This window comes from Nerophis lumbriciformis, linkage group LG06 (genome assembly GCF_033978685.3).
Source record: "Nerophis lumbriciformis linkage group LG06, RoL_Nlum_v2.1, whole genome shotgun sequence".
NCBI classification, from domain to species: Eukaryota; Metazoa; Chordata; class Actinopteri; order Syngnathiformes; family Syngnathidae; genus Nerophis; species Nerophis lumbriciformis.
The window spans coordinates 7,998,451-8,020,765 of NC_084553.2; the positions used below are offsets into that span (position 1 = coordinate 7,998,451).

At 30.1% G+C, this 22,315-nt stretch overlaps 1 protein-coding gene and 1 long non-coding RNA gene across 2 annotated transcripts in view; one reads left to right on the forward strand and one right to left on the reverse strand.

The window, feature by feature from the left end:
- adgrg1 (adhesion G protein-coupled receptor G1) overlaps nucleotides 1-3,386 on the forward strand; it is a 155,242-nt gene extending 151,856 nt beyond the window's left edge. Inside the window, exon 15 of the mRNA XM_061963671.1 lies at nucleotides 1,345-3,386. Within this exon, the coding sequence (XP_061819655.1) occupies nucleotides 1,345-1,496 (152 nt within the window). The 3' untranslated portion in view covers nucleotides 1,497-3,386. The remainder of the gene's footprint in view (nucleotides 1-1,344) is intronic.
- Nucleotides 3,387-10,200: 6,814 nt separating this feature from the next.
- The window catches only part of LOC133608447 (uncharacterized), a 34,660-nt gene continuing 22,545 nt past the window's right edge, over nucleotides 10,201-22,315 (reverse strand). Inside the window, exons 2-3 of the long non-coding RNA XR_009815594.1 lie at nucleotides 21,411-21,484; nucleotides 10,201-10,316 (exon numbers count right to left, since the gene is read on the reverse strand). This is a non-coding gene — a long non-coding RNA (uncharacterized lncRNA). The remainder of the gene's footprint in view (nucleotides 10,317-21,410; nucleotides 21,485-22,315) is intronic.

The window sequence follows — 22,315 nt, forward strand, 5'->3', positions numbered from 1 at the left end:
CAGCAAAGCCCTGTCTGTCTGAGAGAAAGACAAGCATTATTGACCTACAGTTAACAACTCAGTTATTTCACTTTACCTTTTTCTGTGTTGATTGAGCTGTGTTGAAGCAGCAAAAAAAGACATTATGTTAAATGAAGAGTTTCTGTCTCTGATAGTTGATATAATAATGTAACTGCATCATAACGCCTATAAGAACTCCGTGGCGTTCAGGGATGAATAGTCTCTCCTATTGCTATTGTACTATTTTTTTCAAGCTGTAATGTAGCAGCTTAGTTTTGAATGGCAGGGTCCCTGCTGTCACATGTTGATAAAAATATAACATTTACATAATAAATCAACTACAGGCTTCCCAAATGTAAAATAAGCATGATGAGTTGAGCATATGTCAGCATGTGGCCCCACTTTTAACTCTTATTGCAAACGCTTACTTACAGTAAGTCATTAATTTGACTTTGTAAGTCATTATTTTAGACTTAGTAAGTCATAATAATGACATACTTAGTATCTCAGGTAACTAGGACTGTTTTGTTTTTACTTTACGGAAAAAATGTCGAGATATATATCGTATATCGCCATTCAGCAAATGGAGCAGAAAACACAACCAAAAATTGTAGGCTTCTTCACGTGACGAAGGCGGCCTACGTCACCCCCCCCCCCCCCCTGACAGTTTAAGAACAACATTTCTCAATGAGCTATTGCAAGGAATTTGGGGATTTCACCATCTGCGGCCCATAATATCATCAAAATGTTCAGAGAATCTGGAGAAATCACTGCATGTAAGCGATGATATCACGGACCTTCGATCCCTCAGGCGGTACTGCATCAAAAAGTGACATCGGTGTGTAAAGGATATCACCACATGGGGTCAGGAACACTTCAGAAAACCACTGTCAGTAACTACAGTTTGTCGCTACATTTGTACGTGACACGTATGTATGCGTATTGTATGTATGTATTTATGTTTTGTGATCAATCACACATGGGACGGTTTAGTCAGTGAGAATTGTTTTAGTTATATTGTAAAACTTCCAAACGTTGCTTAGAGTGATGACTGAAGAATCCATACGAGTGGAAACGCTACGGACGAGTAGAAGACAGGACGGCACGTGAAAGCTCAGTCCAAACAGAAGGACACTGCAGCACCCGCAGTGAGCAAACTCATCCAAAAGGTGGCGCCGTAGCACACACAATAACACACCTTGTCAGTGTCCTTGCTTTTTTTTGTTTTCATGGTCGTCCGCGGAGGAAAAATCCATAATTTAGCCGCACCGTTTTATAAGCCGCAGGTTTCAAAGCGTAGGGAAAAAGATTGAGGGGTAAATAATACAGGTGTGTTCTCGGCAGGCTTCCTGCTGATGCTGAGGTTCTACGTGTTGGACTGGATGCGCAAACACTCGCTGGGGAACAAGGAGTCGCCCGCCAAGGTTTGTCGCTTGCCCGCCTCGCAGTCCACCATCAGCCAAGAACCCCTGGAGCCGCTTTGTTCCGGTTCTTGACGGCCTCACTCAGGTAAAACCTCCATGCCGGCCCGGAGCCCGCATGTCCATGTCCATCTAGAAACCCCTAGACTGGCTCTAGTTGTTAGGATGTAAATAAAGCTTTATTTCCAGACAGAAGAGGTTCTGCACGGACGTTCTTGGACCTTAGCCAAGTTCTTGTACAGTTTTCAGGTAGCACTTTAGATTTGTGTCTGTGTATGCGTGGGGGAAAAAGTCCTATCGGTCGTTTTTTCCCTCATGAATGATGTACTTACCCTATTTCCTCATAGGGTGGCTTCCCAGAGTTTACTCCCGCTGAGACATTTTAAGTACATTACTTACAGTATTCACACTTTTTGGGCGCAACATAACATTGAACTTCCTGTAAAAAGCTACTTCCTAGTAAACATTTTCAGTGAGGCTCTTAAAGGAAACGTTAAATGCTACATTAGTAAATAAGTACAGTACTTACAGTATCAACACTTCTTAGGGCGCAACATAACATCCAACTTCCTGTAAAAAAAAAGCTACTTCCTAGTTAGACAATATGCCTTAGCTTGGAGATGTATCATTAAATCATCATAAACATTTTCAGTGATGCTCTTAAAAGAAACATTACATGCTGTATTAGAAAATAAGTACATTACTTACAGTATTGACACTTTTTAGGGCGCAACATAACATCGAACTTCCTGTAAAAAGCGACTTCCTAGTTGGACAATATGCCTTAGATTGGAGATGTATCATTAAAGGAAACGTTAAATGCTGCATTCGAAAATAAGTACAGTACTTACAGTATTGACACTTTTTAGGGCGCAACATAACCTCGAACTTCCTGTAAAAAGCTACTTCCTAGTTGGACAATACGCCTTAGATTGGAGATGTATCATTAAATCATCGTAAACATTTTCAGTGAGGCTCTTAAAAGAAACATTGAATGCTATATTAGAAAATAAGTACAGTACTTACAGTATTGACACTTTTTAGGGCGCAACATAACATCGAACTTCCTGTAAAAAGCTTCTTCCTAGTTGGACAATATGCCTTAGATTGGAGATGTATCGTTAAAGGAAACGTTAAATGCTGCATTCGAAAATAAGTACAGTACTTACAGTATGGACACTTTTTAGGGCGCAACATAACATCGAACTTCCTGTAAAAAGCTACTTCCTAGTTGGACAATATGCTTTAGATTGGAGATGTATCATTAAAGGAAACGTTAAATGCTGCATTTGAAAATAAGTACAGTACTTACAGTATTGACACTTTTTAGGGCGCAACATAACATCGAACTTCCTGTAAAAAAAGCTACTTCCTAGTAGGACAATATGCCTTAGATTGGAGATGTATCATTAAAGGAAACGTTAAATGCTGCATTTGAAAATAAGTACAGTACTTACAGTATTGACACTTTTTAGGGCGCAACATAACATCGAACTTCCTGTAAAAAAAGCTACTTCCTAGTAGGACAATATGCCTTAGATTGGAGATGTATCATTAAAGGAAACGTTAAATGCTGCATTCGAAAATAAGTACAGTACTTACAGTATTGACACTTTTTAGGGCGCAACATAACATCGAACTTCCTGTAAAAAGCTACTTCCTAGTTGGACAATGTGCCTTAGATTGGAGATGTATCATTAAAGGAAACGTTAAATGCTGCATTCGAAAATAAGTACAGTACTTACAGTATGGACACTTTTTAGGGCGCAACATAACATCGAACTTCCTGTAAAAAGCTACTTCCTAGTTGGACAATATGCTTTAGATTGGAGATGTATCATTAAAGGAAACGTTAAATGCTGCATTTGAAAATAAGTACAGTACTTACAGTATTGACACTTTTTAGGGCGCAACATAACATCGAACTTCCTGTAAAAAAAGCTACTTCCTAGTAGGACAATATGCCTTAGATTGGAGATGTATCATTAAAGGAAACGTTAAATGCTGCATTCGAAAATAAGTACAGTACTTACAGTATTGACACTTTTTAGGGCGCAACATAACATCGAACTTCCTGTAAAAAAAGCTACTTCCTAGTTGGACAATATGCCTTAGATTGGAGATGTATCATTAAAGGAAACGTTAAATGCTGCATTTGAAAATAAGTACAGTACTTACAGTATTGACACTTTTTAGGGCGCAACATAACATCGAACTTCCTGTAAAAAGCTACTTCCTAGTTGGACAATATGCCTTAGATTGGAGATGTATCATTAAAGGAAACGTTAAATGCTACATTACAAAATAAGTACATTACTTACAGTATTGACACTTTTTAGGGCGCAACATAACATCGAACTTCCTGTAAAAAGCTACTTCCTAGTTGGACAATATGCCTTAGATTGGAGATGTATCGTTAAAGGAAACGTTAAATGCTGCATTCGAAAATAAGTACAGTACTTACAGTATTGACACTTCTTAGGGCGCAACATAACATCGAACTTCCTGTAAAAAAAGCTACTTCCTAGTTAGACAATATGCCTTAGATTGGAGATGTATCATTAAAAGAAACATTAAATGCTATATTAGAAAATAAGTACAGTACTTACAGTATTGACACTTTTTAGGGCGCAACATAACATCAAACTTCCTGTAGAAAGCTACTTCCTAGTTGGACAATATGCCTTAGATTGGAGATGTATCATTAAAGGAAACGTTAAATGCTGCATTCGAAAATAAGTACAGTACTTACAGTATTGACACTTTTTAGGGCACAACATAACATCGAACTTCCTGTAAAAAGCTACTTCCTAGTTAGACAATATGCCTTAGATTGGAGATGTATCATTAAAGGAAACGTTAAATGCTACATTACAAAATAAGTACATTACTTACAGTATTGACACTTTTTAGGGCGCAACATAACATCGAACTTCCTGTAAAAAAAGCTACTTCCTAGTTGGACAATATGCCTTAGATTGGAGATGTATCATTAAAGGAAACGTTAAATGCTGCGTTCGAAAATAAGTACAGTACTTACAGTATTGACACTTTTTAGGGCGCAACATAACATCAAACTTCCTGTAAAAAGCTACTTCCTGGTAGGACAATATGCCTTGGATTGGAGATGTATCATTAAAGGAAACGTTAAATGCTGCATTCGAAAATAAGTACAGTACTTACAGTATTGACACTTTTTAGGGCGCAACATAACATCGAACTTCCTGTAAAAAGCCACTTCCTAGTTGGACAATATGCCTTAGATTGGAGATGTATCATTAAAAGAAACATTAAATGCTATATTAGAAAATAAGTACATTACTTACAGTATTGACACTTTTTAGGGCGCAACATAACATCGAACTTCCTGTAAAAATAGCTACTTCCTAGTTAGACAATATGCCTTAGATTGGAGATGTATCATTAAAGGAAACGTTAAATGCTGCATTCGAAAATAAGTACAGTACTTACAGTATTGACACTTTTTAGGGCGCAACATAACATCGAACTTCCTGTAAAAAGCTACTTCCTAGTTGGACAATATGCCTTAGATTGGAGATGTATCATTAAAGGAAACGTTAAATGCTACATTCGAAAATAAGTACAGTACTTACAGTATTGACACGTTTTAGGGCGCAACATAATATCGAACTTCCTGTAAAAAAAGCTACTTCCTAGTTGGACAATATGCCTTAGATTGGAGATGTATCATTAAAGGAAACGTTAAATGCTGCATTCGAAAATAAGTACAGTACTTACAGTATTGACACTTTTTAGGGCGCAACATAACATCGAACTTCCTGTAAAAAGCTTCTTCCTAGTTGGACAATATGCCTTAGATTGGAGATGTATCATTAAAGGAAACGTTAAATGCTGCATTCGAAAATAAGTACATTACTTACAGTATTGACACTTTTTAGGGCGCAACATAACATCGAACTTCCTGTAAAAAGCTTCTTCCTAGTTAGACAATATGCCTTAGATTGGAGATGTATCATTAAAGGAAACGTTAAATGCTGCATTCGAAAATAAGTACATTACTTACAGTATTGACACTTTTTAGGGCGCAACATAACATCGAACTTCCTGTAAAAAGCTTCTTCCTAGTTAGACAATATGCCTTAGATTGGAGATGTATCATTAAATCATCATAAACATTTTCAGTGAGGCTCTTAAAGGAAACGTTAAATGCTACATTAGAAAATAACATTTATTAACACACATAAAAGTACCAATAATTGGTCCTGTTATCGAGGATTGGTACCGTATCGGTTCATTGTGCTATTATGGTTTCAATATTATTGTTTTTGACAAACGTTTGTGCTAAGTGACCCCTGCTTGGCACTCAGCATCAAGGCTTGGAATTGGGGGTTAAATCACCAAAAATGGTTCCCGGGCGTGGCCACCGCTGCTGCTCACTGCTCCCCTCACCTCCCAGGGGGTGATCAAGGGTGATGGGTCAAATGCAGAGGACACATTTCAGGAGGCCACTATTTGAGGAAAAAGGGTAATGACAAAAGCTGTAAATGTTTTTTTATTTTTGATACATTTTTGGGACGCGTGTGTCAGTGATATCACCACCTTGATCATCAAAGGGAACAAAGACTTTTATTTTGAAAATCTGAACAAAGCAGCGTTTTCATTTTAGCTGGTGTGATGTGACTACTGTGATGTTTGCACTATTTGTGTTGTTGTTGTTGTTCCTGCAAATAAAATGTTTTTGATGCAAAACACATTCCTTAATTGCTTTCATCTGCTCTCCTTAGACCCCACCCCCTTCCCCCTGTGTCGGCCAATCAGGTTCCTTCCCGCTGATGGCGTTTTTTTTGTTTTGTCTCGCTTGTTTTCTTCCTTCCACTTCCAGCTGACAAATGTTTCACCCTTAAAAACGTCAGCAAAAATAGGAGGAGGAAACATTAGATATTAAGAGTGTATAAAAGTTGTACTTCTTTGTCGTGTACTTCCCGCTTTTTTAATCCATCGCAAATATTAAGCTGCTAAAATGCCACAAACATGTCAAAGTGTGGGGAGAGTGTTTGGCATTTTTCCCATCATGCATTGCAGTGGGTTTAAATGGGTGTCATTTTGAATTATGTGTTGTTTTTTTTATATAGTAGTATTCTTAAATTGGTACTTGTACATAACTTTTGTAGTATTCTTAAATTGGTACTTGTACATAACTTTTGTAGTATTCTTAAATTGGTACTTATACACAACTTTTGTAGTATTCTCAAATTGGTACTTACGAAACTTGTGTAGTATTCTCAAAAATTGGTATTTATACGTAACTTTTGTAGTATTCTCAAATTAGTACTTATACGTAACTTTTGTAGTATTCTCAAATTGGTACCTAAACATAACTTCTGTAGTATTCTCAAATTAGTACTTAAATGTAACTTTTGTAGTATTCTCAAATTAGTACTTAAATGTAACTTTTGTAGTATTCTCAAATTGGTACATATACACAACTTTTGTAGTATTCTCAATTTGGTACTTATACATAACTTTTGTAGTATTCTCAAATTGGTACTTATACTGTACATAACTTTTGTAGTATTCTCAAATTGGTACTTATACTGTACATAACTTTTGTAGTATTCTCAAATTAGTACTTACACATAACTTCTGTTGTATTCTCAAATTAGTACTTAAATGTAACTTCTGTAGTATTCTCAAATTGGTACTTATACGAAACTTGTGTAGTATTCTCAAAAATTGGTACTTATACATAACTTCTGTAGTATTCTCAAATTGGTACTATACGAAACTTGTGTGGTATTCTCAAATCGGTACTTATACGTAACTTTTGTAGTATTCTCAAATTGGTACTTCATAACTTTTGTAGTATTCTCAAATTGGTACTTATACATAACTTTTGTAGTATTCTCAAATTGGTACTTATACGTAACTTTTGTAGTATTCTCAAATTGGTACTTATATGTAACTTTTGTAGTATTCTCAAATTGGTACCTATACTTAACTTTTGTAGTATTCTCAAATTGGTACTTATGCATAACTTGTGTAGTATTCTTAAATTGGTACTTATACACAACTTTTGTAGTATTCTCAAATTGGTACTTACGAAACTTGTGTAGTATTCTCAAAAATTGGTACTTATACACAACTTTTGTAGTATTCTCAAATTGGTACTTACGAAACTTGTGTAGTATTCTCAAAAATTGGTACTTATACGTAACTTTTGTAGTATTCTCAAATTAGTACTTATACATAACTTCTGTAGTATTCTCAAATTGGTACCTAAACATAACTTCTGTAGTATTCTCAAATTAGTACTTATACATAACTTCTCTGGTATTCTCAAATTAGTACTTATACATAACTTCTGTAGTATTCTCAAATTAGTACTTATACATAACTTGTATATTCTCAAATTGGTACTTATACGTAACTTTTGTAGTATTCTCAAATTGGTACCTAAACATAACTTCTGTTGTATTCTTAAATTGGTACTTATACGTAACTTTTGTAGTATTCTCAAATTGGTACCTAAACATAACTTCTGTAGTATTCTCAAATTAGTACTTAAACATAACTTCTCTGGTATTCTCAAATTAGTACTTACACGTAACTTTTGTAGTATTCTCAAATTGGTACTTCATAACTTTTGTAGTATTCTCAAATTGGTACTTATACATAACTTTTGTAGTATTTTCAAATTGGTACTTATACATAGCTTTTGTAGTATTCTCAAATTGGTACTTATACATAACTTTTGTATACTCTCAAATTAGTACTTATACATAACGTCTGTAGTATTCTCAAATTAGTACTTACACGTAACTTTTGTAGTATTCTCAAATTGGTACTTATACATAACTTTTGTAGTATTCTCAAATTGGTACCTAAACATAACTTCTGTTGTATTCTCAAATTAGTACTTAAACGTAACTTTTGTAGTATTCTCAAATTGGTACTTATACGTAACTTGTGTGGTATTCTCAAATCAGTACTTATACATAACTTTTGTAGTATTCTCAAATTGGTACCTATACATAACTTTTGTAGTATTCTCAAGTTAGTACTTATACATAACTTCTGTAGTATTCTCAAATTAGTACTTATACATAACTTCTCTGGTATTCTTAAATTGGTACTTATACGTAACTTTTATAGTATTCTCAAATTAGTACTTATACGTAACTTTTGTAGTATTCTCAAATTGGTACTTATACATAACTTTTGTAGTATTCTCAAGTTAGTACTTAAACGTAACTTCTGTAGTATTCTTAAATTGATACTTATACATAACTTTTGTAGTATTCTCAAATTGGTACTTATACATAACTTCTGTAGTATTCTCAAATTGGTACTTATACATAACGTCTGTAGTATTCTCAAATTAGTACTTCATAACTTTTGTAGTATTCTCAAATTGGTACTTATACGTAACTTTTGTAGTATTCTCAAATTAGTACTTATACATAACTTCTGTAGTATTCTCAAATTGGTTCTTATACGTAACTTTTGTATATTCTCAAATTAGTACTTATACATAACTTCTGTAGTATTCTTAAATTGGTACTTATACATAACTTTTGTAGTATTCTCAAATTGGTTCTTATACGTAACTTATGTATATTCTCAAATTAGTACTTATACATAACTTTTGTAGTATTCTCAAATTGGTACTTATACGTAACTTTTGTAGTATTCTCAAATTAGTACTTATACATAACTTCTGTAGTATTCTCAAATTGGTTCTTATACGTAACTTTTGTATATTCTCAAATTAGTACTTATACATAACTTCTGTAGTATTCTTAAATTGGTACTTATACATAACTTTTGTAGTATTCTCAAATTGGTTCTTATACGTAACTTATGTATATTCTCAAATTAGTACTTATACATAACTTCTGTAGTATTCTCAAATTAGTACTTATACATAACTTCTGTAGTATTCTTAAATTGGTACTTATACATAACTTTTATAGTATTCTCAAGTTAGTACTTACACATAACTTTTGTAGTATTTTCAAATTGGTACTTATACATAACTTTTGTAGTATTCTCAAATTGGTACTTATACATAACTTTTATAGTATTCTCAAGTTAGTACTTACACATAACTTTTGTAGTATTCTCAAGTTGGTACTTATACATAACTTTTGTAGTATTCTCAAATTGGTACTTATACATAACTTCTGTAGTATTCTCAAGTTAGTACCTAAACATAACTTCTGTAGTATTCTCAAATTGGTACTTATACATAACTTCTGTAGTATTCTCAAATTAGTACTTATACATAACGTCTGTAGTATTCTCAAATTAGTACTTACACGTAACTTTTGTAGTATTCTCAAATTGGTACCTATACATAACTTTTGTAGTATTCTCAAGTTAGTACTTAAACGTAACTTCTGTAGTATTCTTAAATTGATACTTATACATAACTTTTGTAGTATTCTCAAATTGGTACTTATACAAAGCTTTTGTAGTATTCTCAAATTGGTACTTATACGTAACTTTTGCAGTATTCTCAAATTGGTACCTAAACATAACTTCTGTAGTATTCTCAAATTAGTACTTATACATAACTTCTGTCGTATTCTTAAATTGGTACTTATACGTAACTTTTGTAGTATTCTCAAATTGGTACTTAAACATAACTTCTGTAGTACTCTCAAATGTGTACATGTATATCACTTTTGCAGTATTCTCAAATGAGTACGATTTTAACTTCTGTAGTACTCTCGAAAGAGTACATGTGTATTACTCTCAGAAGAGTATGTGTATATAAGTTGTGTACTACTCATTACCAGTGATGAAGTATTAATGATTGGAACCCTCGGTCCCCTGAGTGCGAGGCCAACACGCTAACTTCTCCTCGGCCACCAAACAAGGCCATCTTATTCCAGGTGAGAATTGCACCATCTGGTGGACAAAGATAGAAATGATTGATTGACAGCTCGTCCAAGTGGACTTGGAACACGGTCATTGTACCGTTTTGACTGCTGCTGTTTTTACAGTGTATTACTGTCAATTAAAAAAAAAACGTTTTCACTTATTTTTACCGTAAAACTAAAGTTTTTTTAGGCGCTAGTTTTTATATCGTAAAATCTACGGCATTTTTTACAGTTTATTCGGTAAATTAAAAAAATTGTTTCACTTTAATTCTTACCATAAAATTCAGGCGAGTGAGCTGCAAATGTTTATACTGTAAAATCTACGACAGTTTTTACAGTGCATTACTGTAAATTTAAAAATTGCATCATTGTTTTGTTTTTTACGGATTTTGTTTTTACAGTTTATTTATTTAAAACGGCTTCACATTTATCTTCACGGTAAAAATTTTACACCATAACATTTTTTTTACAAGTGTTGTTTTTACAGTAAATGGGGAAAAAAAACGGTTTCACTTTTATTTTGAAGGTCAAATTCAGGTCAGTTTTGATACAGTAAAGATCCTAAATATCATTTTTGTGGCAGCTCCAAAATGTCCCGAGGGTGGGGGTCCCTGAGGAGACCCCAAGGTGTAGGTGGACTGGATGAGTCGGGGGCCAACGCCAAAATGTTTTGCAGCACTTGTGACATTTGCACCTGCGTGATAATTGCTCAGGTGTGACCTTTGACCCTCGCGGGATGACTCTAATGACACGCTTCACGTCACGTTGCGCAATCCTTGTGCACACATTGTGTCCACCTGGGCAGCAAAATATCACAATATATGAATATTAATAACTGTGTGGTGCCTCAGATATTATTATCACAAAGTAACAATATTTAATATTTAGTGTAACAAGACATACATAAGAAAATATTAATATTAAAACATTAATATTAAAATATTAATGTTAATATTAATATTAAAATGTTAATATTAATATTAAAATGTTAATATTAATATTAAAATGTTAATATTAATATTAAAATATTAATGTTAATATTAATATTAAAATGTTAATATTAATATTAAAATATAAATATTAAAACCTTGATATTAAAATAAAAAAATTAAAATATTAATATTAAAATATTAATGTTAATATTAATATTAAAATGTTAATATTAATATTAAAATATTAATATTAAAATATTAATGTTAATATTAATATTAAAATGTTAATATTAATATTAAAATGTTAATATTAATATTAAAATATTAATATTAAAATATTAATGTTAATATGAATATCAAAATGTTAATATTAATATTAAAATGTTAATATTAATATTAAAATATTAATATTAAAACCTTGATATTAAAATAAAAAAATTAAAATATTAATATTAAAATATTAATGTTAATATTAATATTAAAATGTTAATATTAATATTAAAATGTTAATACTAATATTAAAATATTAATATTAAAATATTAATGTTAATATTAATATTAAAATGTTAATATTAATATTAAAATGTTAATATTAATATTAAAATATTAATATTAAAACCTTGATATTAAAATAAAATAAAAAAATATTAATATTAATATTAAAATATTAATATTAAAATATTAATGTTAATATTAATATTAAAATGTTAATGTTAATATTAAAATATTAATGTTAATATTAAAATATTAAAATATTAATATTAAAACCTTGATATTAAAATAAAAAAATTAAAATATTAATATCAATATGAAAAAATGCACTTCAACTGATGAAACACTGCACACAAAAAGGTGAAAATTGGTCCAAATATGGAAATATTGGCGCTGTGGTTAAAACACGTAATTGCACAAAAAATAATTTGATGTTTTTTTTTGGTTCGGACCTTTGGGGGGCGATAATCAAATTTTTTTTTTTTTTTAAACATAGCCGTCGTTTTGATTGATTGATTTATTGATTGAAAGTTGTATTAGTAGATTGCACAGTACAGTACATATTCCGTACAATTGACCACTAAATGGTAACACCCCAATAAGTTTTTCTACTTGTTTAAGTCGGAGTCCACGTTAATCAATTCATGGTAAAATTGGTAAAATGGTAAAAAAAAAATCAAGCAAAACGTCTGTGCAGGTGCACCTTTGGGGTTTGGCAACCCATTTTCTATTTATGTAATGATGTTAAAACTTCAAGGATGTCTGTCTTATTATTATTATTCAAGAGGGACAAGCGGTAGAAAATGAATGGATTATTGTTGTTATTATTATAATATACATTATACCGGAGTATTTTGACAACACCATAGCGGGCGCCACAAATGTTAACGTTAAATAGCGTGCACAACTGTTTTTTGTCACTTTATTATTATTTGTTTATAATATAGAGATAAAAAGTCGAAATTATGAGATAGAAAGTCATAATTATTACATGTGTCAAGTAGCAAGTCATAGGTGTTAGGCTGCATAACTGGCTAAAAAGTTAGCACGCTAATGTTAGCATGCTATCAAGTACCTAGTTATATGGCTCGCCTGTAAAATTGGCAAACAAATGTACCATGCTAATGTCAGGATGCGAAAATGCTAAGTCATAATTATGAGATAGAAAGTCGACATTTTGAGATAAGAAAGTAATACTTATGAGTTATGAATTGGAATTGTGAGATAAAATGTCGAAATTATGAGATGAGGTCATAATTATGCGATCAAATTCGTAATTACGGGATAAAGTCGAAATTGTGAGCTAAAAAGTCAAAATTATGAGATAAAAGTCAATTATGAGATAAAATGTCGAGATTTTGAGATAAAGTCATAATTATGAGTTAAAAGTCGAAATTATGTGATAAAAAGTCATAATTATGAAATAAAAAGTCAAAGTTATGAGTTAAAGTCATAATTATGAGATAAGACATTTGGACATGTTCATGAGATAAAAAGTTGAAATTATGAGATAGATCGAAATTATGAGATAAAAGTCTTAATTATGAGACAAAATGTCAAAATTATGGGATAAAAGTCATAATTATGCGTTAAAGTCGAATTTATGTGATGATTATAATTATGAGTTAAAAGTCGAATTTATGTGATTAAAAAGTCATGATTATGAGTTAAAAGTCGAAATTATGTGATAAAAAGTCATAATTTTGAGTTAAAAGTCGAATTTACGTGATAACAAATCATAAATATGAGTTAAAAGTCGAAATTATGTGATAGAAAGTCATATAATTTTGAGTTGAAAGTCGAATGAGTTTAAAGTCGAAATTATTTGATAAAAAGTCATAATTATGCGTTAAAAGTCGAAATTATGTGATAAGTCATAATTATGAGTTAAAAGTCGAATTTGTGATAAAAAGTCATAATTATTCAAAGTCGAAATTATGTAATAAAAAGTCATGATTATGAGTTAAAAGTCGAAATTATGTGATAAAAAGTCATAATTTTGAGTTAAAAGTCGAATTTATGTGATAGTCATAATTATGAGTTAAAAGTGGAAATTATGTGATAAAAAGTCATAATTTTGAGTTAAAAGTCGAATTTATGTGATAGTCATAATTATGAGTTAAAAGTGGAAATTATGTGATAAAAAATCATAAATATGAGTTAAAAGTCAAAATTGTTTGATAAAAAGTCATAATTATGCATTAAAAGTCGAAATTATGTGATAAGTCATAATTATGAGTTAAGAGTTGAATTGATGTGATAAAAGTCGTGTTTATGAGTTAAAAGTCGAAATGGTGTGATAAAAAGTCATAATTATGAGTTAAAAGTCGAATTTATGTGATAAAAAGTCGTGTTTATGAGTTAAAAGTCGAATTGATGTGACAAAAAGTCATAATTTTTAGTTAAAAGTTGACTTTATGTGATAGTCATAATTACGAGTTAAAAGTCGAAATTATTGGATAAAAAATAATAGATATGAGTTAAAAGTCGAATTTATGTGATAAAAAGTCATGATTATGAAATAAAAAGTCGAAGTTATGAGTTAAAGTAATAATTATGAGATAAGACATTTGGACATGTTCACGAGATAAAAAGTTGAAATTATGAGATGGATAAAAGTCTTAATTATGAGACAAAATGTCAAAATTATGTGATAAAAGTCATAATAATGCATTAAAGTCGAATTTATGTGATGATTATAATTATGAATTAAAAGTCGAAATTATGTGATAAAAAATCATAATTATGAGTTAAAAGTCGAATTTATGTGATTAAAAAGTCGTGTTTATGAGTTAAAAGTCGAATTGGTGTGACAAAAAGTCATCATTTTGAGTTAAAAGTCGAATTTATGTGATAGTCATAATTATGAGTTAAAAGTCGGAATTATGGGATAAAAAATAATAGATATGAGTTAAAAGTCGAATTTATGTGATAAAAAGTCATGATTATGAGTTAAAAGTCGAAATTATGTGATAAAAAGTCATAATTTTGAGTTGAAAGTCGAAATTATGTGATAACAAATCATAAATATGAGTTAAAAGTCGAAATTATGTGATAAAAAGTCATAATCATGCGTTAAAAGTCGAAATTATGTGATAAGTCATAATTATGAGTTAAAAGTCGAATTTGTGATAAAAAGTCATAATTATTAAAAGTCGAAATTATGTAATAAAAGTCATAATTATGAGTTAAAAGTCGAATTTATGTAATAAAAAGTCATGATTATGAGTTAAAAGTCGAAATTATGTGATAAAAAGTCATAATTTTGAGTTAAAAGTCGAATTTATGTGATAGTCATAATTATGAGTTAAAAGTGGAAATTATGTGATAAAAAATCATAAATATGAGTTAAAAGTCAAAATTGTTTGATAAAAAGTCATAATTATGCATTAAAAGTCGAAATTATGTGATGAAAAGTCATAATCATGCGTTAAAAGTCGAAATTATGTGATAAGTCATAATTATGAGTTAAAAGTCGAATTTGTGATAAAAAGTCATAATTATTAAAAGTCGAAATTATGTAATAAAAGTCATAATTATGAGTTAAAAGTCAAATTTATGTAATAAAAAGTCATGATTATGAGTTAAAAGTGGAAATTATGTGATAAAAAGTCATAATTTTGAGTTAAAAGTCGAATTTATGTGATAGTCATAATTATGAGTTAAAAGTGGAAATTATGTGATAAAAAATCATAAATATGAGTTAAAAGTCAAAATTGTTTGATAAAAAGTCATAATTATGCATTAAAAGTCGAAATTATGTGATAAGTCATAATTATGAGTTAAGAGTTGAATTGATGTGATAAAAGTCGTGTTTATGAGTTAAAAGTCGAAATGATGTGATAAAAAGTCATAATTATGAGTTAAAAGTCGAATTTATGTGATAAAAAGTCGTGTTTATGAGTTAAAAGTCGAATTGATGTGACAAAAAGTCATCATTTTTAGTTAAAAGTTGACTTTATGTGATAGTCATAATTACGAGTTAAAAGTCGAAATTATTGGATAAAAAATAATAGATATGAGTTAAAAGTCGAATTTATGTGATAAAAAGTCATGATTATGAATTAAAAGTCGAAATTATGTGATAAAAAGTCATAATTTTGAGTTAAAAGTCGAATTTATGTGATAACAAATCATAAATATGAGTTAAAAGTCGAAATTATTTGATAAAAAGTCATAATTATGCGTTAAAAGCCGAAATTATGTGATAAGTCATAATTATGAGTTAAAAGTCGAATTTGTGATAAAAAGTTATAATTATTAAAAGTCGAAATTATGTAATAAAAAGTCATAATTATGAGTTAAAAGTCGAATTTATGTAATAAAAAGTCATGATTATGAGTTAAAAGTCGAAATTATGTGATAAAAAGTCATAATTTTGAGTTAAAAGTCGACTTTATGTGATAAAAGTCATAATTATGCGTTAAAGTCGAATTTATGTGATGATTGTAATTATGAGTTAAAAGTCAAAATTATGTGATAAAAAATCATAATTATGAGTTAAAAGTCGAATTTATGTGATTAAAAAGTCGTGTTTATGAGTTAAAATTCGAATTGATGTGACAAAAAGTCATCATTTTGAGTTAAAAGTCGAATTTATGTGATAGTCATAATTATGAGTTAAAAGTCGAAATTATGGGATAAAAAATAATAGATATGAGTTAAAAGTCGAATTTATGTGATAAAAAGTCACAATTTTGAGTTAAAAGTCGAATTTATGGGATAACAAATCATAAATATGAGTTAAAAGTCGAAATTATTTGATAAAAAGTCATAATTATGCGTTAAAAGTCAAAATTATGTGATAAGTCATAATTATGAGTTAAAAGTCGAATTTGTGATAAAAAGTCTTAATTTTTAGTTAAAAGTCGAATTTATGTGATAGTCATAATTATGAGTTAAAAGTGGAAATTATGTGATAAAAAAATCATAAATATGAGTTCAAAGTTGAAATTATTTGATAAAAAGTCATAATTATGCATTAAAAGTCGAAATTATGTGATAAATGTCATAATTATGCGTTAAAGTCGAATTTATGTGATGATTATAATTATGAGTTAAAAGTCGAAATTATGTGATAAAAAATCATAATTATGAGTTAAAAGTCGAATTTGTGATAAAAAGTCATAATTTTTAGTTAAAAGTCGAATTTATGTGATAGTCATAATTATGAGTTAAAAGTGGAAATTATGTGATAAAAAAAATCATAAATATGAGTTAAAAGTTGAAATTATTTGATAAAAAGTCATAATTATGCATCAAAAGTCGAAATTATGTGATAAAAGTCATAATTATGCGTTAAAGTCGAATTTATGTGATGATTATAATTATGAGTTAAAAGTCGAAATTATGTGATAAAAAATCATAATTATGAGTTAAAAGTCGAATTTATGTGATAAAAAGTCGTGTTTATGAGTTAAAAGTCGAATTGATGTGACAAAAAGTCATCATTTTGAGTTAAAAGTCGACTTTATGTGATAGTCATAATTATGAGTTAAAAGTCGAAATTATGGGATAAAAAATAATAGATATGAGTTAAAAGTCGAATTTATGTGATAAAAAGTCATAATTTTGAGTTAAAAGTCGAAATTATGTCATAAAAAGTCATAATTTTGAGTTAAAAGTCGAATTTATGTGATAACAAATCATAAATATGAGTTAAAAGTCGAAATTATGTGATAAAAAGTCATAATTTTGAGTTGAAAGTCAAATGAGTCAAAAGTCGAAATTTGATAAAAAGTCATAATTATGCGTTAAAAGTCGAAATTATGTGATAAGTCATAATTATGAGTTAAAAGTCGAATTTGTGATAAAAAGTCATAATTATTAAAAGTCGAAATTATGTAATAAAAAGTCATAATTATGAGTTAAAAGTCGCATTTATGTAATAAAAAGTCATGATTATGAGTTAAAAGTCGAAATTATGTGATAAAAAAAGTCATAATTATGAAATAAAAAGTCGAAGTTATGAGTTAAAGTCATAATTATGAGAAAAGACATTTGGACATGTTCATGAGATAAAAAGTTGAAATTATGAGATAAAAGTCATAATTATGCGTTAAAGTCGAATTTATGTGATGATTATAATTATGAGTTAAAAGTCGAAATTATGTGATAAAAAATCATAATTATGAGTTAAAAGTCGAATTTATGTGATAAAAAGTCGTGTTTATGAGTTAAAAGTCGAATTGATGTGACAAAAAGTCATCATTTTGAGTTAAAAGTCGAATTTATGTGATAGTCATAATTATGAGTTAAAAGTCGGAATTATGGGATAAAAAATAATAGATATGAGTTAAAAGTCGAATTTATGTGATAAAAAGTCATAATTTTGAGTTAAAAGTCGAATTTATGGGATAACAAATCATAAATATGAGTTAAAAGTCGAAATTATTTGATAAAAAGTCATAATTATGCGTTAAAAGTCAAAATTATGTGATAAGTCATAATTATGAGTTAAAAGTCGAATTTGTGATAAAAAGTCTTAATTTTGAGTTAAAAGTCGAATTTATGTGATAGTCATAATTATGAGTTAAAAGTGGAAATTATGTGATAAAAAAAATCATAAATATTAGTTAAAAGTTGAAATTATTTGATAAAAAGTCATAATTATGCATTAAAAGTCGAAATTATGTGATAAAAAATCGTGTTTATGAGTTAAAAGTCGAAATGATGTGACAAAAAGTCATAATTTTGAGTTAAAAGCAGAAATGATGTGGAAAAAAATCATAAATATCAGTTAGATGTTGAAATTATTTGATAAAAAGTCATATTATGAGTTAAAAGTCGAAATTATGTGATAGTCATAATTATGAGTTAAAAGTCGAAATTATGTGATAAAAAATCATAAATATGAGTTAAAAGTTTAAATTATTTGATAAAAATTCATAATTATGCAATAAAAGTCTAAATTATGTGATAAGTTATAATTGTGAGTTAAAAGTCGAATTGATGTGATAAAAAGTCGTGTTTATGAGTTACAAGTCGAAATTATGTGACACAAAGTCATAATTGTTAGGTTAAAAGTCGAAATTATGTGATTTAAAAAATCATAAATATCAGTTAAAAGTTGAAATTATGTGATAAAAAATCATAAATATGAGTTAAAAGTCGAAATTATTTGATAAAAAGTCATAATTATTAAAAGTCGAATTTGTCTGATAAAAAGTCGTGTTTATGAGGTAAAAGTCGAAATGATGTGGGAAAAAAATCATAAATATCAGTTAGATGTTGAAATTATTTGATAAAAAGTCATATTATGAGTTAAAAGTCGAAATTATGTGATAGTCATAATTATGAGTTAAAAGTCGAAATTATGTGATAAAAAAAATCATAAATATGAGTTAAAAGTGGAAATTATTTGATAAAAAGTCATAATTATGCAATAAAAGTCCAAATTATGTGATAAGTTATAATTATGAGTTAAAAGTTGAATTGATGTGATAAAAAGTCGTGTTTATGAGTTACAAGTCGAAATTATGTGACAAAAAGTCATAATTATGAGTTAAAAGTCGAATTTATGTGATAACAAGTCGTGTTTATGAGTTAAAAGTCGAAATGATGTGACAAAAAGTCATAATTTTTTAGTTAAAAGTCGAAATTATGTGATTTAAAAAATCATAAATATCAGTTAAAAGTTGAAATTATGTGATAAAAAATTATAAATATGAGTTAAAAGTCGAAATTATTGGATAAAAAGTCATAATTATGAAAAGTCGAATTTATGTGATAAAAAGTCGTGTTTATGAGTTAAAAGTCAAAATGATGTGACAAAAAGTCATAATTTTTAGGTTAAAAGTCGAAATTATGTGAATAAAAAAATCATAAATATCAGTTAAAAGTTGAAATTATGTGATAAAAAAATCATAAATATGAGTTAAAAGTCGAAATTATTTGATAAAAAGTCATAATTATTAAAAGTCGAATTTATCTGATAAAAAGTCGTGTTTATGAGTTAAAAGTCGAAATGATGTGATCAAAAGTCATAATTATTCAAAGTCAAAATTATGTAATAAAAAGCCATAATTATAAAATAAAATGTCAAAGTTATGAGTTAAAGTCATAATTATGAGAACGAACTTCGAAATTATGAGATAAGTCTTAATTATGAAATAAAATGTCGAAAAATTTTGATATAGGTAAGTCCTAATTATGAGCTAAAAGTCAAAGTTATGTGATTAAAAAGTCATCATTTTGCGATAAAATGTCGAAATGACATGACAAAGTCATAATTATGAGATAAAAAGTCGAAATTATGAGATAGAAAGCCGAAATTATGGGATAAAAGTTGAAAATATGAGATAATAAATTAGGTCATATACATGAGATAAAAAGTTGAAATTATGAGATAAAAGTCATAATGATGACATTAGAAAGTCATACAAATGGAATAAAAAGTCCTAATTATGAAATAAAAGTCCAAAACAGGACAGTTAAGCAGTTTACAGATTTAAATGTTGACTTTCTATCTCATAATTACTTTTTATCTCATAATTATGACTTGTTATCTTAAAATTACGACTTATTATGTCATAATTATGACTTCCCATATTTGTATCATTTTGCCTTAAAAACAAATATGATATAATTTCAGTCAAAAAACTACACAATTTTTTTTATAAAATACTGTACAGAAACATTTTTTGTTTTTGCCAACTAAGCCGGGGGAAAATATATTTTTAGTGATTATTTGAATTGTCACGCATGTAAAGTCAGCTGCAGTGACGTCACGCAGCATCTAGCGGTGACGTCACCGAGCAGCGGCAGTCGTTCCCAGGTGCTGCTGATGCTCTCTCGTCCCTGACGGCCGCCTGTCACATCCTCACCAGCGGGCGGAAGCGGAGGTCAGCGCAGGTAAAACCGGGACACGCTTCTTGTTGTTGTCGTTTTTGTTGTTGTTGTCGGGGACTTGTTGGACTTCGAAACACGGATTTTATCGGCACGCGTTGCCGCTCGGATTTTTAATCAGGCATCCTCATTGACAAAAGGGGGCTTTCGCGTCAAGCTAGCCGTAGCGAGCCGGTGTGACACCGGTGGAGGAGAAGAAAAGCAAACAAATGTAAACGCTTTTTTTTTTTTTTTTTTTAAGATACATCTCGTCAAATTAGCTGTTGATAATTAATATTTATAAATGTTTAGCGGTTTAGATTCAGCAACAGATGCTCTTGACAAAGTATAATGTTCGGTACTCGCTGAATCATACTTTGTACTCTATTTAAGGATGTTAACGGAATTTAAATGCTCAAATAGAGTGGTATGTGTGGGTGAAAAAGATAAAAAGTGGTCGCGTTAGACCGTGCGAGCGGTCATCCGTGTGCTTTTATTTTGAAAGCGACATACGGAAGTAAGCTGGTGGTCGAGAAGCAGCGTCGCTCTTCCTGGTTTCGGAGCGAGACGACGCCGGCTTTTGTTGGATTCTTTCCTGTTATCGTTTAAATTCTTGCGTGGGAAAACAACACTCAAAATGCCACCAACTATTGAATTTAATCCCACAATAGTGACGCGGTTGTTTGATAAAACGACGAGGCAGGCCGAGCAAACAAAAAATGAGGAGCAGACCGCAACAGTGACGTCATCGTATTGTTCCATGTTTACAAATGATTTTTTTTTTTTTTTTTAATGGGAGAAAATGTGTCCACAATAAGATGAAAGAGAGAGATAGTGCCATCCATTGTTAGTAGAATGTAGGTCATGTTTACCTGGCTGAGGCTCCGCCCTCACTGGTTTCCTCTTCACTGATTGGTTGATTGATCTTTGCTGTCATTTCAGTGCCCTGAAAAAAATTTAGGAAAACAGAAAAAGTTAGGACATCCCTGCCCGACTTGTATATGCCGTACAAAATCCTGTTTTAAAAATGAAACCGGTTCTATAGGTACCTTGCTACAGTAGCTTATGCAAATAATACAGTATATGGTGATGTAATGTCTCAGGAGGACATTGTTGTTTGCTAAGATGACCCGCTCGTCACACGCGTCTGCCAAACTTGTCACGTAATGACTTCGCGTCCACGTGCGCTTTCTCGGGAGTCGCACTCGCGACCGTGTTCATCCGCCAGCGCAATGTACAAGTTGACATACACTTGTAAAGAACATAATGTCGTGGCTTGTCTTGAGCTTCCAATCATTTCTACAAACCCCGTTTCCATATGAGTTGGGAAATTGTGTTAGATGTGAATATAAACGGAATGCAATGATTTGCAAATCCTTTTCAACCCATATTCAGTTGAATATGCTACTAAGACAACATATTTGATGTTCAAACTGATAAAAAAAAAATTTTTTTTTTTTTGCAAATAATCATTAACTTTATAATTTGATGCCAGCAACACGTGACAAAGAAGTTGGGAAAGGTGGCAATAAATACTGATAAAGTTGAGGAATGCTCATCAAACACTTATTTGGAACATTCCCACAGGTGTGCAGGCTAATTGGTAGTGATGGGTTGATGAGGCGTCATGAAGCGTTTCGACACATTGCAAAACTGTGTCGATACTGTGTCACTAAATACTGACATCTGCTGGACATTAAAAATCCCTACAGGCAACCTATGGACCGACTCAACTGACACTGATTTGATGCCCTAGTACAGGGGTCAGCAACCTTTT